This window comes from Rhineura floridana, chromosome 4 (assembly GCF_030035675.1).
Source record: "Rhineura floridana isolate rRhiFlo1 chromosome 4, rRhiFlo1.hap2, whole genome shotgun sequence".
Taxonomy (NCBI): Eukaryota; Metazoa; Chordata; class Lepidosauria; order Squamata; family Rhineuridae; genus Rhineura; species Rhineura floridana.
This window is the reverse complement of record NC_084483.1, coordinates 79,023,441-79,039,935: the sequence shown is the minus strand read 5'-3', so window position 1 is coordinate 79,039,935 and position 16,495 is coordinate 79,023,441. Positions and strand designations below refer to the sequence as shown.

Here is a 16,495-nt window from a genome sequence, read left to right as displayed (position 1 = left end):
CTTATGGGGCTAAAAGTTCAGGAGAAAGTTATTGTGAACAACTGTTGCAGCTGAAAAGAATTCTTGAAAACACTATAAATAATTAATTATTTACACAATATTGAATATTATGTGGAAATTGACCTTAACCCTCCAAAGAGTCCAAATTTAGTTGAAGAAAAATGGTTGTAAGTTTTTCATTTACAAGAAAATTGAGTTTGGCCTGGAAAGCGGATTAGAATTTTTGCAATTTAGTACGTTCTTAAATTTCTGAAGGAATATTTTTTATTCTTTATTTCATTAGAGGAAATTTGTTGTGTCTGTGGACAAGACTAATGGCTAAAAAATGTAGGGCATGATCTATCTTTCTGTACACATATGCGAAGGAAGATCTACATCAGGGTTTCCCAAACTGTGGTCCGTAGGCTTCATTCAGGTGGTATAGCATATCTGTATTAAGTATTCATCTTGATTTTAATTACATTTTAATTGCTTCTTTTATTTCTTATATTGTAATCATGAAAGTACAATATAGGAAATAAAAGAAGCAATTAAAATACAATTAAATATCATACAGCATCTAGCACATTGTATTACAGTTGGTAAAACAGGAAGAAAAATAATTAAGTGGTCTGCCAAGACTGTTGGCAATTTTCAAGTTGTCTGTGGGAAAAATAGTTTGGGAACCACTGATCTATATAGTTGAGCCCCCCTCCTATCTCCCTCAGCACACTGGGATGGATTGTACCTTCAGATTTGTGGAACTCAGAGTTTTGTGTCATCCCCCCTCCAAGAGAAATTGCAAATCAGTTATGCATTATTATAGCAAAAGCACTCAATCCAGACTGTTTCAGGCTTCCATTCACTTCACTGGAAGCAGGGCCGGCGCTAAAGGGCAGCCAGGTCGGGCCCTGACCAAGGGCCCCTGAAGGGCTCCTCAATAGGGTGGGAGAGGAGTAGCACTTCCCTTTCACGATCTCATATGTTTTGCGGCTGCACACGCTATGCACACAGAGCCACAAGTAACCAATATGGTGGTCAAGGTTTCCCTAAGGTGCTGATGCCCCTGCCTCCATCTTGGTTGATGGCAGGGATGTGCACACGTAGCACACATGCGTGCCATCAGTCAAGATGGCAGCGGAGGCTTCAGCCCCTTAGGAAACCTCGGCCGCCATCTTAGTTAATAGCAGCCCCGCATGCACAGCTGCAAAAGATAAGAGAGACTGGTAGGTGGGGCACGCGTGTGCTGGGGCCCAGGACCCCCGGCTTGCTTGGCTGTGGCCCTGACTGGAAGGGTCAGTCCCATGTTCACCATCTTTAGATGCTCAGAGGTAATTAATGGTTCTGGCTGTATGTATTTATTATCTTGAACAGCAAATCTTAGAATTGGGCATTTTGGTACTTTTCCACTGAAATGCAAAATAATTAGTTTAATTTACTGACGATAGCAAATATGCCTGTTTAATAAGTAACCCAGTGATGCATTTGAAACATGTTGTGACAAGAGAAAGCTCTGTTTTCAAAATATGTCAGTTTGTGTAGTAAATTCTAATTTCTATTTTTTTCTTAATTAAATCTGCTTTACCATCTTAATGCAGTTTTGATAGAATGATAATTACCTATGAATGATAATTACCTTGTAAAAACCAGCACTTCATTTACTGTTACCCAAGTTAATGCAATGCACAATTTAAAAATGATCTGAATGCCCTGCTTGAATAATTGTATGTAGACAAATGTAGGGTATCCTTGATATCACAAATATTTTTTTATATCATATATAGTCTGTTTTAGTTAGAGATATGAAGGTCCGGGTAGGGACTACAGAAGAATGGGGGGTTTCCTCCAATGATTTTTTCTATTTTTCCAACGCAGGAAGAAAAATGTAAGATCTACATCATTTTAATGTAGGAAAATCACTGCGTTCTTGTTGTTGTTATATACCTTCAGGTCGATTACAACGTATGACAACCCTATGAAGCTTTTTTGGATATATTCATAGGGTTTTCATGGTAAGAGGTATTCGAAGGGCAACAGCTGCCGCACTAGGTGGACTGAAGAAGACCTGCCGTGGGAGTGAGTATCTCAGCATTTGGGTGCTAGCTGCTCACTCCTCTGGGTTTCTGTCTCTCAAGACTGCTGAAGTCCCTGATAAGTGCTGCAAGGACTAGGATCCCCTGCCTGACCCTTGCTTCAGAGAGAGGCTGCAGTAAATCTTGCAGCCTCTTGCATTAGCTGCTGGCTGGGTCAGGAGGCATAAAAGCCCAGCTGCCCTTGGGTGGTGGGTCTGCCGCTGGCGAGGTCACTACCGAAGGGACAACACCAAAGGGGGTTGCCCCTTGGGGAGTCTCTTAGGGAGTCCCAAGGGCAAGGGCACTACCCCTTCTATTTCCTTTTTTTTCTTTTGTTCCTTTTTCTTTTAAACCAATCTAGAGGAGATTGGTGGTGTGGAGGGTGTGTGGCGCATGTGTAGTTCCTGCACAGGGTGTGAGCCTGTGCAGTGAACTGAAAGATAGAAGAAAGTCGCCAGATGCCTTCAGAGTGAGAGTGTGTAACTGGCAGAAGACTGGCCCTCCCTGGATGTGAGACAGGAGGGGAATAGATGTGCCCTGTGTAAAAATTTTTGAATGGGTCTGACTTTTCTCAATTCTCGCAGAGGCCTACTAGGATAATTGGCTCAGACAGGTTTTGTTCATGGGCTCTTGTTGGGTCCATATCAGGTGTTTAGGAGGACTCTTAGTAAGGAGGAACATGGGTGATGCCACCCCAATTTCTATGATCACGGGTAGAGAGAAATATAGCCATGGGGAGGTGGTGGATTATCATAGAAGACGAGGACAAGACTATGTGCGCCTTGTTCCTTGCTGCCACTCCTCTCATGGATGGGCTCCTCATTGCTCATCTGCTGTGCCCACTGACCTATGTGTGTTGTTGTTTAACGCCAGATCTGTACACAATAACACCATACTCATCCATGATTTGATCACGGATGAAGGTGCTGATTTGGTGTGCATTACTGAGACTTGGGTGGGTGAGCTGGAAGGAGTTGTTCTGACCTAGCTTTGCCCATCTGGATACTCAGTGCAACACCAGCACAAGCTGCAGGGACGGGGGGGGGAAAGTTGATGTGGTCTACAGAAATTCCATCTCTGTCACCAGGAAACCACTCTGTCGTGGAGCTGGCTATGAGGGCCTGCACCTAGTGTCGGGCCGAGGAGACAGTAAACTAGGGTTGCTGCTGGTGTACCGTCCACCCTGCTGCCTGGCAGCTTCTCTGACTGAGCTGGCGGAGGCCGTCTTGGCTGTGGTATTGGAGGAGCCCAGAACAATAGTGCTGGGTGATTTCAATGTCCATGCTGAGGCTGCCTCTAGTGTTCTCGCTCGGGACTTCATGGTCTCCATGACAACCATGGGGCTGTCTCAAGTTGTCACTGGCCCGACACATAGGGCAGGACACACCCTCAAGTTCATTTTTGCTCCTGATGGAGGAAAGGGTGGTCTGGAGATAGGAGGGTGGATGTCACCCCATTGTCATGGTCAGACCACTTCCTGGTGAAGTTTAAACTTATGGCTCTGATCCTTCCCTTCAGGGGTGGTGGACAGATTAAGATGGTCCACCCCTGGAGGTTAATGGAATCCACTGGATTCCTGAATGCCCTGAGGGAGTTCCCAGTAGAAAGAGCAGGTGACCCTGTTGCAGCCCTTGTCACGCTGTGGAACAGTGAGGCTCGTTGGGTTCTTGACATGGTTGCCCCCGAGCGCCGTCTCTGGCATTGTATAACCCGCTTGCACCTTGGTACACCAGTGAACTAAGGGCAATGAAACAGGCTGGATGACAGCTAGAGCACAAGTGGTGACAGACGTGCTGTGAGGCTGATCGAGCACAAGTAAAACATCATAACCGTGCCTGTGTGGCAGTGACAGCGGCGAAGAAGGCCCACTTCTCTGCTTCCATCCAATCCTCAAGTAGCCGTCCAATGGAGTTTTTCCATATTGTCAGGGGTCTGTTGACATCAACTCCAGGAAATGGAGTTTTAGACCCTTCAGAGGCCCACTGTGAATTATTTGCAAGGCACTTTGAAGGTAAAGTTGCTCACCTCCGTAGCAGTCTTGATGCCCCATCCACATCTACTGTAGTCCCCAATGAGGTGTCTAGTGCAATTTCTGCTGCAACTTCTTGGGAACGGTTTCAGTTGATGCAGCCTGATGACATAGACAAGGTGATTGCGATGATGTGGCCAGTAACGTGTCCTCTCGACCCTTGCCCTTCTTGGTTTATTAAAGTTTGCCATGGGGGATTGACCGAGTGGATCCAGGGTGTGGTCAATGTCTCATTGTGGGAGGGAGTGGTTCCAGCCTGAAAGAGGCAGTGATCCAACCGCTCCTGAAAAAGCCCACTCTGAACCCATTGGTTTATGACAACTACCAACCGGTTGCAAATACCCCCTTCTTAGGGGAGGTGATTGAGAGGGTTGTGGCGCAGATATTACAAATACTCTTGGATGAAACAGATTATCTTGACCCATTCCAGTCTGGGTTCAGGCCTGGTTATAGGACTGAATCGGCCTTGTTTGCCCTGATGGATGACCTTTATCAGGGGAAGGACAGAGGGAGTGCAACCCTGTTAGTCTTACTTGATCTCTCAGCGGCTTTTGATACCATTGACCATGGTATCCTTCTGGGCCAACTTGGTGAGATGGGTATTTGAGGTACTGTTTGGTGTCCGAGGTTTCCCTAAAGTGCTGATGCCCCTGCCTGCATCTTGGTTGATGGCAGGGTTGTGCGCGCATAGCACACATGTGTGCCATCAACCAAGATGGCGGCGCAGGCTTCAGCCCCTTAGGGAAACATCAGCCGCCATCTTGGTTAATGGCAGCCCCGCACGCATAGCCACAAAAGACAGGGGAGACAGATAGGTGAGACTGATGAAGGCTTGTGCACAGTAATGGAAACAGAGAGATTGGCTCCAAAAGGGCCCAGTAACAGTCCTCAGAAATATGTAGTAAGGAAGCCAAGCCATAAATCACATGGTCTTCGATGTCTGTATACTAATGCACAGAGCATGGGAAACAAGCAGGATGAACTTGAACTTGAATACAGGAGGGCAATTAAGACTTGATAGGTATAACTTAAACTTGGTGGGATGACTCCCATGACTGGAATACAGCAATTGAAGGACATAACTTTTTCAAAAAGAACAGAAGGAATAAAAAGGGAGGTGGAGTCGCTCTATATGTTAAAAATATATATCCCTGCACAGAATTACAGGAAGATGAACTTGGTAGCTCCACCGAGAGTATCTAGATTAAAATTAATGGGGTAAGTAATAAAAGGAATGTGGTGCTTGGAGTCTACTATCGACCACCCAATCAAAGAGAAGACGAGAATGTAACTTTTGAAAAGCAAATTGCCAATGTTTTGAGGAGGCATGATGTAGTAGTAATGGGGGACTTCAATTATCCCGATATCTGTTGGGAGACAAATTCTGCCAAACACGGCCCCTCCAAGAAATTTCTGACATGTATTGGAGATAACTTCCTCCTACAGAAAGTGGAGGAAGCAACCAGAGGATCAGCTATCCTGGACTTGATTCTAACCAATAGAGATGATTTGGTGGATGAAGTGGGAGTTATGGGAACTCTGGGGGAAAGTGACCACACCATACTTGAATTCTTGATTTTAACAGAAGCAAAAGCTGAGAGTAACCATACGTGCACCCTGGACTTCAGGAAAGCTGATTTTCATAAACTCAGAACAATTGTAAGTACGGTTCCATGGCAAACAACCTAATGTGAAAAGGAGTCCAAGATGGGTGGGAGTTTCTAAAAAAGGAAATTCTAAAAGTGCAATGGCAAGCAGTTCCAACAAGGAAAAAAGGGGGAAACAGCAGAAGAAGCCAATGTGGCTTCACAAAAAGCATAGAGCTGACCTGAAAACAAAAAAGGACACATACAGGAAGTGGAAAGAAGGCCAGGCGACAAAGAAGAATGCAGACAGGTATCACTGAGAATGAGCTGAGATTAGTGAAAGATGCTAAAAGCAACAAAAAGCTTTCTTCAGGTACGTCCATAATAAAAGACAGAAAAGAAATGGTAGCACAGCTACTCAGTGAGGATGGCAAAATGATAACAGATGACAAAAAAAGGCAGAAGTGCTCAATTCCTACTTTGGCTCAGTCTTCTCCCAAAAAAGGGTCTATGACCCTCCCAGGAAACATGAAGTAGAAGGGGCAGGATTGGAGCTTGAGATTGATAGGCGAACAGTCAAGGAATACTTAATCACTTTGAACGTGTTCAAATCAGCAGGGCCCAATAAACTGCATCCTAGAGTATTGAAGGAACTGGCTGAAGAACTCTCAGAACCGCTGTCTATTATCTTTGCGAAATCATGGAGGACTGGTGAAGTGCCAGATGACTGGAGGAGAGCTAATGTTGTCCCTATCTTCGGAAAGAGCAAAAAGGAGGAACTGGGGAACTACAGACCAGTCAGCCTAACATCAATCTCTGGAAAAACTCTGGAGCAGATTATAAAGCAGTCAGTCTGTAAGCACCTTGAAAACAATGCAATGATTACTAGGAGCCAACATGGATTTATGAAGAACAAATCCTGCCAAACTAATCTTATCTCATTTTTCGACCGGGTAACCTCCCTTGTAGACTATGGGAATGCTGTGGACATAATATAACTTGACTTCAGCAAAGCTTTTGACAAAGTGCCCCATGATATTCTGATTAGCAAGCTAGGTAAATGTGGGCTGGATGGAACACCTATCTGGTGGATCCCAAGTTGGCTCCAGAATCGTACTCAAAGAGTGCTTATCAATGGTTCCCTCTCAAACTGGGCAGATGTAACAAGTGGGGTACCAGAGGGCTCGGTCCTGGGCCGAGTGCTCTTCAACATTTTTATTAACAACTTGGATGAAGAGGTAAAGAGCATGCTTATCAAATTTGTAGATGATACAAAATTGGGGAGCATAGCTAATACCGTGGAAGACAGAAACAGAATTCAAAGGGACCTTGATAGGCTGGAGCATTGGGCAGAAAACAACAGAATGAAATTCAACAGGGATAAATGCAAAGTTCTACACTTAGGAAAAAGAAACCAAATGCGCAATTATAAGATGGGGGATACTTGGCTCAACAATACAACATGTGAGAAGGATCTTGGAATTGTTGTTGATCACGAGTTGAATATGAACCAACAGTGTGATGTGGCTGCAAAAAAGGCAAATGCTATATTAGAATGCATGAACAGAAGTATAGTTTCCAAATCATGTGAAGTATTAGTTCCCCTCTATTCAGCACTGGTTAGGCCTCATCTTGAGTACTGCCTCTAGTTCTGGTCTCCACACTTCAAGAAGGTTGCAGACAAACTGGAACAGGTTCAGAACGGCAACCAGGTTGATCAGGGGACTAGAAGCAAAGCCCTATGAGAAGAAGCTGAAAGAATTGGGCATGTTTAGCCTGGAGAAGAGAAGACTGAGGGGAGATATGATAGCACTCTTCAAGTACATGAAAGGTTGTCACACAGAGGAAGGTCAGGATCTCTTCTCTTTTTTTTTTACAATAATTTTTATTCAAATTTTCATAAAACAAACAAAACAAAATCATAAAACATTCAAAGACAAAAAACAAAACAAAACAAAAATGATTAAACAAAAAAATAAAATGTTGACTTCCCATTTGTCGCAGATCAGTTATAGGTCTACAATATATAACAATCCTGTCTCTTAAATTATATTATAAAATCACTTTCCTCCAGTAGTTATCTTAATTAATCATCAAATCTCATAGACATTACTTTATTCTTTCCACAAAAAGTCAAAAAGAGGTTTCAATTCTTTAAGAAATATATCTATCAATTTTTCTCCAAATAAACATGTCGATTAATCCATCTCATTAATAATAATAATAATCTTATTGTCATAACCATAGTCCAAATAAACATATCGATTAATCCATCTCATCAAATCTGTTAAGTCCAATAATTTCAATAGCCATTATTCCATTATCCATATTAATTCCATCTTCCATCTTCAATAGTCCTGTTAAGTCCAGTAATTTCAGTGTCCAATCTTCCATTATCAGTATTCCATAATAATCTTGCTGTCATAGCCATAGTCATATAATAAGAGTCTGATGGGAATTTCCTCTATCCCAAATATTTTCTTGCCATCCATTCTGAATAAGTTGCTGAAATATTGTTGTAAAGTCATATCTGTGTTCTTCTTTTTTACAAAATGCACTGGCTCATCTCTTGAGAGTTTTTCCATTGTCACATGGCTGCAGTTAATTCCATAGATTTTCTCTATATCAAGCTCCATCATGTCATTCCAGTCCAGAAAATTATCCAAGCCATTGATAACTTTATCTCTAATATCTTTATTAATTTCTTTTTGAGATAACGTTAAATTCCAAACAGTAGATTTTATTTCTGATATCCATAAACTCCAGATCTTTTTCCAATTCCACATTTGTTCCAATCTCCAGGGCTTGTATCTTCCCTTTATTTTTTCTTTTCTCATCTCTGATCTCATTCTCCTCTCTCACAGGATCCCCTATTTCTTTAAGCTCCTGCGTCATTTTGCTCAGTTCAATTTTCAGCTCCTTACTGCCCTGTCGCAGGGTTTGTTTCATTATCTCAATCTCATCCATTATTTTCTGAAACATAATTACTTCCAAATTCTCAGCCACTTTCTTGATTGCCATTTTTAAAACCACGAAAGCAAAACAAAACAAAAATAAAGAAGAACCACTTCTTATTTCAGCAACAATTGGGTTAATATTCCAGGCTTGATGACATCACAGTATAAACAGAGCAGCCTGCCTTATCTCTCTATGTTCAAGAATACAAAACAAATTTAGTTCCCAGCATCAAAACAGTTAGTGGCGTCGTGAAGAAGCAGATTCGTCAAAATAAAATAGACCAAAAAGAGAATAGTCCCAGACAATATAATGTTCCAAAGTTCATATTTTTTATTTTTTTCTCCTCGGAATAGAAATCCCTCTTCTGTTTATATCTTTAGAATGCACTCCCAGGACAGCTTTTTGCAATAGAAACAGAGATAAGCTGTTAATTTCGTGAATAACAGAGAAGAGTTATAGCTCACCCAGAAGTTCTTTAAAGCTGATTCATTTGACAAATCTCTTTTTGCTGCAACAATTTAAACCAAGTAAAAAAAAGATAGAAAGAAGGGTGCTTGCCTGTTAGTCCGTTTTCTCTTTGAAGAAAAGATAAACGTATCGCATTAATCAGATAGAGCTTGTTCGGAAGTCCGTCCGGCATTGCTGGCTGGACCTTTTCTCATAAATTAATGAAATCCAGGGTCAGGATCTCTTCTCAATCATCCCAGAGTGCAGGACATGGAATAATGGGCTCAAGTTGCAGGAAGCTAGATTTCAACTGAACATCAAGAAAAACTTCGTAACTGTTGTAGCCATACGACAATGGAACCAATTATCTAGAAAGGTAGTGGTCTCTCCGACATTGCAGGCATTCAAGAGGCAGCTAGACAGCCATCTGTCAGGAATGCTTTGATTTGGGTTCCTGCATTGAGCAGGGGGTTGGAGTTGATGGCCTTGTAGGCCCCTTCCACTATTCTATGATACCATTTCACTGTCAAATATGCAAAGAGCACTATTAGAAACTATATTTGCTGAGGTCATTAGCAAGGCTGACTATAGCAGCCATTGTTTCCAAGGAGAGTTCTAACTGTAATCCTCTCTGCATAGAGTAACATAGTTTTAAGCATCACAAAACTTAATTAAGCATTCTGGGAGAGGTGTTTGTGTTTTTTTTAAAAAAAAGAAGGAAGGACTTAACCTTACCCAAGAAAGAGATAATGGATTGGCTACCTATTTCAGGTCTATTATGGTGATGACTAGGTTTGCAAAATCAGTAGTTACAAAATAGAGAAGATCTGTTAAATTTGTTCTCTATTAGTTGTTCCAGTACACATGTGACTTGGAGCAAGCAGAATGACTCATTTTTCTACACTGAGCATTTTGCAAGAATTTCAATTTCCAACTATGTGTTAAGTATCTTTACATTTTGCACTAGCTAATGAATGAAAATGAGAATGGGCTTCCAAACAGAAAATGGAAGAAACTGAACTTGCTTCTGTTCTGATTTCTTCACAATGTCCCTATCCAGAATTTCACACCAGGATAGAGATGCTATGAACAAATATTATGGGTGAGAGAGCACAAAATAAAAGTGGAAAGAGGATTTGCCATTGTGGGCCTTAGGCACGGTGTAGAACACACCCACACACTCAAGCTTTTGTTATTCCTTATTGGATATGAGTAAATGGCTGTCAATTTGTGGAAAACTGTCTTTGTGGCAGAAGATCCTATAACAAATTTCAGCAGCTGGCAGACTGTAAATTTGCTTGTTCAGGTCCTTATTCCATTGTAAAAAAAAACTGGTTTGTGAGGAAAAATAAAGAAAAAGTACCAACAGAATACATGTAACTCTCTCCCCTTCACAATCTGAATTTATATATTCTACTGTTAGAGTTTTGCTACTATGGCTGTCCCTGTGCATAAATTTCAGTAAAAGATATGTCCCGTGATCAATAACATAACAAAGAAAAGGTAGAAATGTTCAATTCTTACTTTGGCTCAATCTTCTCCCAAAAGAGGGTCTATGACCCTCCTGGCAAATGTAAAGCTGAAGGGGCAGGATTGCAGCTTGAAATTGATAGACAAATGGTCAAACAATACCTAATCACTTTGAACGAGTTCAAATCTGCAGGGCCTAATGAACTGTATCCTAGAGTATTGAAGGAACTGGCTGAAAAACTCTCTGAACCACTGTCTATTATCTTTGTGTAATTGTGGAAGGTGGGTGAAGTGCCAGATGACTGGAGGAAGGCTGTTGTCCTTATCTTCAAAAAGGGCAAAGAGGAGGATCCTAGGAACTACAGAGCAATCAGCCTGACATCGATCCCTGGGAACATTCTGGAGCAGATTATAAAGCGGTCCGTCTGTAAAAACCTTGAAAACAATGCAGTGATTACTAGAAGCCTACGTAGATTTATCAAGAAGAAATCATGCCTGTCTAATCTTACCTCATTTTTTGATCGGGTAACCTCCCTGGTGTGGGAGCCAGTGTGGTGTAGTGGTTAAGGTGTTGGACTATGACCTGGGAGACCAGGGTTCGAATCCCCACATAGCCATGAACCTCACTGGGTGACCTTGGGCCAGTCACTGTGGGAATGCTGTAGACATAATATATGTTGACTTCTTGACAAAGTGTCCCATGATATTCTGATTAGCAAGCTAGCTAAATGCAGGCTGGATGGAACAACCATCAGGTGGATCCCCAGCTGGCTACAGAATTGTACTCAAAGAGTGCTCATCAATGGTTCCTTCTCAAAGTGAGTGGAGGTAATGAGCTGGGTACTGCAGGGTTTGGTTCTGGGACCAGTGCTCAACATTTTTATTAATGACTTGGATGAGGAGATGCAGGAGATGCTTATCAAATTTGCAGATAATAAAAAATTGGGAGGGATAGCTAATACTCTGGAAGACAGGAACAAAATTCAGAGGGATCTTGATAGCCTGGAGCATTGGGCTGAAAACAAAAAAGGCAAATGTTGTTTTAGGCTGCGTTAACAGAAGTATACCTTCCAAATTGTGTGAAGTATTAGTTCCCCTCTATTTGGCACTGGTTAGGCCTCATCTTGAGTACTGTGTCCAGTTCTGGATACCACACTTTGGGAAAGATGCAGACACACTGGAACAGGTTCAGAGGAAGGCAACCAGGATGTTCAGAGGACCAGAAACAGCCCTATGAGGAGAGAGTGAAAGAACTGGGCATGTTTAGCCTGGAGAAGAGAAGACTGAGGGGAGATATGATAGCACTCTTCAAGTACTTGAAACGGTTGCCACCCAGAGGAGGGCCAGGATCTCTTCTCAATCATCCCAGAGTGCAGGATATCGAATAATGGGCTGATTCTGCAGGAAGCCAGATTTGGGCTGAACATCAGAAAAAACTTCCTAACTGTTAGAGCAGTAGGACAATGTAACCAATTTCTAGTGAGGTGGTGGGTTCTCCAAAACTAGAGGCATTCAAGAGGCTGCTGAACCCCTTCCCCGACCCCTTCCCAGCTGTTCAGCTATTTGGAGCTGAATAGTTGACTGGTGGGGAAAAGCTCAGTAGGGAGGAGGAATTATGCAGGGAGAGAGCATGTAGGTGCAGTAGAGCTTTCATTGTCTTTCCAGTAGACAGGAAAACCCACTTTGTAATATGTTTTGGAAAGTGTGCAATTCAAGCTCTTTTCAAGGAGATCTGTTGCAGGAGGCATGAAGGCTGAACAATCTCTGTTGCAAAACTTACTGAAGATAAAATGTAAAGCATTTTGTGCTCCACTGTCCCATCAAAGCCAGGGAAGGGGATGTCTAGCGGAGAGGTGAGGCTCCAACTGGTGCAAATATGAAAAAAGTAATTCATACATTCCTTTTTGTGGACCAAAGAGTTCTTAAAAGAAAAGTTGCCCTGTATGAGGTGTATGACATGGCTGTATGGTGAGGGAACAGATTAGAAATCACTCTAACAAAGAATGTGATGTTAGCTTCCTATCCATGTTCTCTTTGCTTCCATCTGAAATCCACAATGTCAAATGATTGTGATGGTGGTGGTGTTGTTTTCATAAAATTCTATTGGAGATCATTTTCTGTCTTTGAAAAAAGTATATACATGGGGCACATTTAACCTTAGGCAAGTACTTAGCTTTTACCTTGCTCAGAAACAAAACCTTTTAAAATGTAAGCATAAACAGCAATTTCTAAGCTGAATCTCTTCCCCTACGGCTGAAACCAGATTTGTGTACCTTTTAAACTCAACATTTCTCCAGGATCAGTGTAATTTAATTGAAATAGCTCTGCATGTGTAAACAACTCCTTTGTTTAAAGAAGATTTCATTGTTTAGTTTGCCTTAAGTAAATGCTGCCTTTTGTTTGTCTGTAAAACATTTGATTAAATGTACAGGCTAATATAGACAACTTAGCATTCCTCTACTGAGCTGTACAAGACATCTGACATATACATTTTAGCATCAAAATGCAGCTTAGATGCTCCCTATAACTGAAAAAGAACAAAAACTAGAGTTTTTTTTATTGAAAATGAAAAAAATCAATTTTCAATTCTCTCAATGTCTTAGCTTTCCAGATATATTAATGAAATGTCAACATTCTTAGCTATTAAAGCATTTCATACCTCTTTGAATGCTACTTGTTTTGCAGTTGTACACTTGTCATAATATTCAGTTTAGATAGACCTTAAGTGCTGCTAATGTCAACATGTGGTTTTGATGGTTTTCTGTAGCGAAGTACTTTCCATGTAGTCACTTGACTTGCTGCTAAAGTCTAATATTCTTAGAAGAAATGTATATGTATAGCTCATGTTCTTGCACTGAAAAACTGTATAAACATTAGCCTGATTTAAATATTATCAACAGTTGTGTAACTATTCCAGTGTTGTTTGAAGGAAGTGGTTCACATGGGTGGCACTGGAAACATAGTGGCTTCCCATTTCAACATTGTCTTAGAGGCCATTAACATTGGTATGAAAAATAACCATGTTGCCAATCCCACCTAAACTATCCATGTTGGATTTCTTTCAAACTTTATCTGAGTACCATGGGAGTAGCTGTGCTGCTGCTGATAGTTAGCATGAACCAGGACGTGGCCCTGTTTTGTGTATTTAAATAATAATAATAAAATTGTCACTGCACATCCTGAACAATATTTGTTCAGATGCAGCATGTTACATCTGAAGTGGGAGCAGTAAAAATGAAACCACTGATTAGAAACTGATAGACTGGTGCTGACAGAAAGAAGAAAATAGATAATAGGAAAGGCCATTTGAAAATATGTAGGTATTGCAGAATACTGGAGGAAACAGACATACAAAACAGACCTGAAAGTTGCACCTTCTATGAGGCATTATATAAAAAGGCCATTCTTCTGAGGATAGAGCCCTAAAAGAGTTTCCATGTCTCCATTATTTTGTGATTGGAATAGTTTGTGGGAATTAGGCAAAAATTACAGGTATGCACTGAGCTATGGGGAGAGGAAATGCAAAAGCAGCTGTAATATGATTCCCATATTAAGACCAACTGAAATATAAAAGAGTGAACAAGCCTTAGCACTCTTCTTCAGACTGGATATTAAGGGGGAAAGGAACTACAGGAGCTGTTGGAAGATATGATGGAAAAGCCCGTCTGTGTTTTATAATGCTCTTAAGGTAGAGTAGATGAGATGCTTTGCAGACTTAATTAGGTTACACCTTGCCTAATGCAAAAATAAACTGGGTTGTAACACCACACATTGAGATGAAACAACAATCACTGTTCTGTTGGAAATTCTGCCATGCCTTGCTCCTCATGCCAACCCCCATAATCCCCTCATATTCGAGAGGACCTCGTCTTGGAAGATTATTTGACTCTTTCTTTCTGTTTCTCTGGCAAGATGTGATCTACATTTTCTGAATACAGACATGTTTATGGACTAATACACAGGATCTCAACCTAGAAAGACAAATTTGTTCTCTTAGCTTCAGTTTCCCAAATGGTGCAGAGAGAAAGAATAATGGTGGTCAGTCTCACAGAACTGTTGTAAAGACAAACAAGATTTAATGTTGTATTTTAAATATATTTGTGATAATATGGCTTCCATTGTTCACCTGAGAAATTGACAAGAGGTAACTAAAATGGTTGTCTTGATTTAGGCAATGCTGGATATTGCAGCACACCAGGGCTGGTTGGTGACTGCTCTAAACATAACCAGTTTGGTACAGATGCTGATTCAGGGGCGATGGATCTACGACTCCTCTTTGCTTACTTTACCTAATATAGAATATCACCATCTTCACCTTTTCAGGTATGCATTTTTACTTGTGTACAGAATGCTGATATTCAGTGCAGTTGGAATACTGGACAGTAGAGATTATTTCTGTCCTTCCTAGCTTTGACTGTTGTAACCTTTTTAAAAAATAATTAAGATCCACCCTCTCTTAAGAATTGAAATGCTTGTCTTCTGATGATTAGCATTACAAAATATGTGACAATTTTGAATGAGCCTCATGTCGCTATAACCTCAGATACCTCAGTGGTGTTTATAGGATTAGAAGGGTGAAGAAATATCCAAAGCCCCCCTCCCAAGTCACCAATTTCTAATGATTAGGGCCTGGTTTATGCAACTTACTTCACATAATGAAAGAGCAAGTGTGCCCCTTGCTTTCCCAAACATGCATAATAGCACTTCTGAGCTAGGACCATTTCATGATGACCTGATAGTGCTGATTCCCAGTCCCATCCATCCCACCTTCTTCATGGCTGAACAGAGATGTTAACACAGTTCTCTCCAAATTATGGCCCAGCACTTTGAGATGTATCCAGTTGTATTCTTTCCATTTGTGGATGGGCTTTTTTGATCCAGGAGATGCCTCTGCTAATGAGAGGGGAAGTGATTGCCATTTATTTCACCTATACCCCCGAAACTCCACTCCAGAGATTGTGGGGATGCTCTAGAACAGTTATGTTATGTTACGTTTTATTTCTAGGCCGCCTTTCAGCCAAATAGGCCCCCAAGGCGGTTTACACACAAATAAAAATACAAATACAAAATACAAATAAAAACAATACAATTTACAAAAAAAAAATCAAACTAATAAAGTCCTAACATCTCTTAAAAAAAAAAAACAGGAGCATTCATCTTCCTGGTAAAGGGCAGTCCCCAGAAAAACGTCACTAAGGGCAGGGGTGGGGGGCAAAGCAGATGGAAAAGCATGCCCCTTGATGGTCCCAGCACAGTCCCATCCCTGCAGCAGCATGTCTCAGCCTGCAGCTCTTCCTGATAAGGCCCAGGCAGAGGGGTGTGGCAAGGCAGGTGGAAATGCTTGCCCCTTGATGGTCCCAGCACAGTCTCATCCCTGCAGCAGCATTCTGTCTTACACAAATGTCACTTTAGTGCTCATTAGAGAAGGTGATATAGCCAGCTCCTGTTGCTTGTCTCCAGCAGCTGGTGGAAGGTAGTGTAGGGGGAGCTGGTGAATTGCCACCCACCATCTTTGCACCATGTTGGTTCTGAGTAAAAAATACACCCATGCAAATGGTCTGCTCTGTGTCAGTGCTGGATGAACTGTTCTACGTATTTGGCTGATATTCCAGTGTATTTCTGTATTCTTTATTTCATACCTTGAAATAATTGATAATAGTTGCCACAGTACTATATTTTCGGACTGAAATTTGGAACACTTTTATTCATCACATTATAGAAATGTCTAACCTGATAATTTCTAAGTAATTTGCTGATATACACATGTGTAAGTTTTTGGATTATGGTCTTCAGTGTGGAGTGCTAATTAGTATAAATGGACCACTACACTCATCGTAGTTATGAATACATAAGCATATGTTAAAGAGATGTCATCTTACTTATTTTAAATTGTAAATTGAAATCAATCATGTTAATCTACATGGTAAAACCATTTTCTTTCTTATTAAACCAGT

The 16,495-nt window shown here is 41.2% G+C and overlaps 1 protein-coding gene across 4 annotated transcripts in view; it reads left to right on the top strand.

Moving 5' to 3' along the window:
- Positions 1-16,495, top strand: part of ASCC3 (activating signal cointegrator 1 complex subunit 3) — a 411,273-nt gene that overhangs the window by 356,115 nt on the left and 38,663 nt on the right. For all 4 annotated transcript variants that reach the window (XM_061623428.1, XM_061623430.1, XM_061623431.1 and 1 more), the window contains one exon: positions 14,713-14,864. In XM_061623428.1, the coding sequence (XP_061479412.1) occupies positions 14,713-14,864 (152 nt within the window). The remainder of the gene's footprint in view (positions 1-14,712; positions 14,865-16,495) is intronic.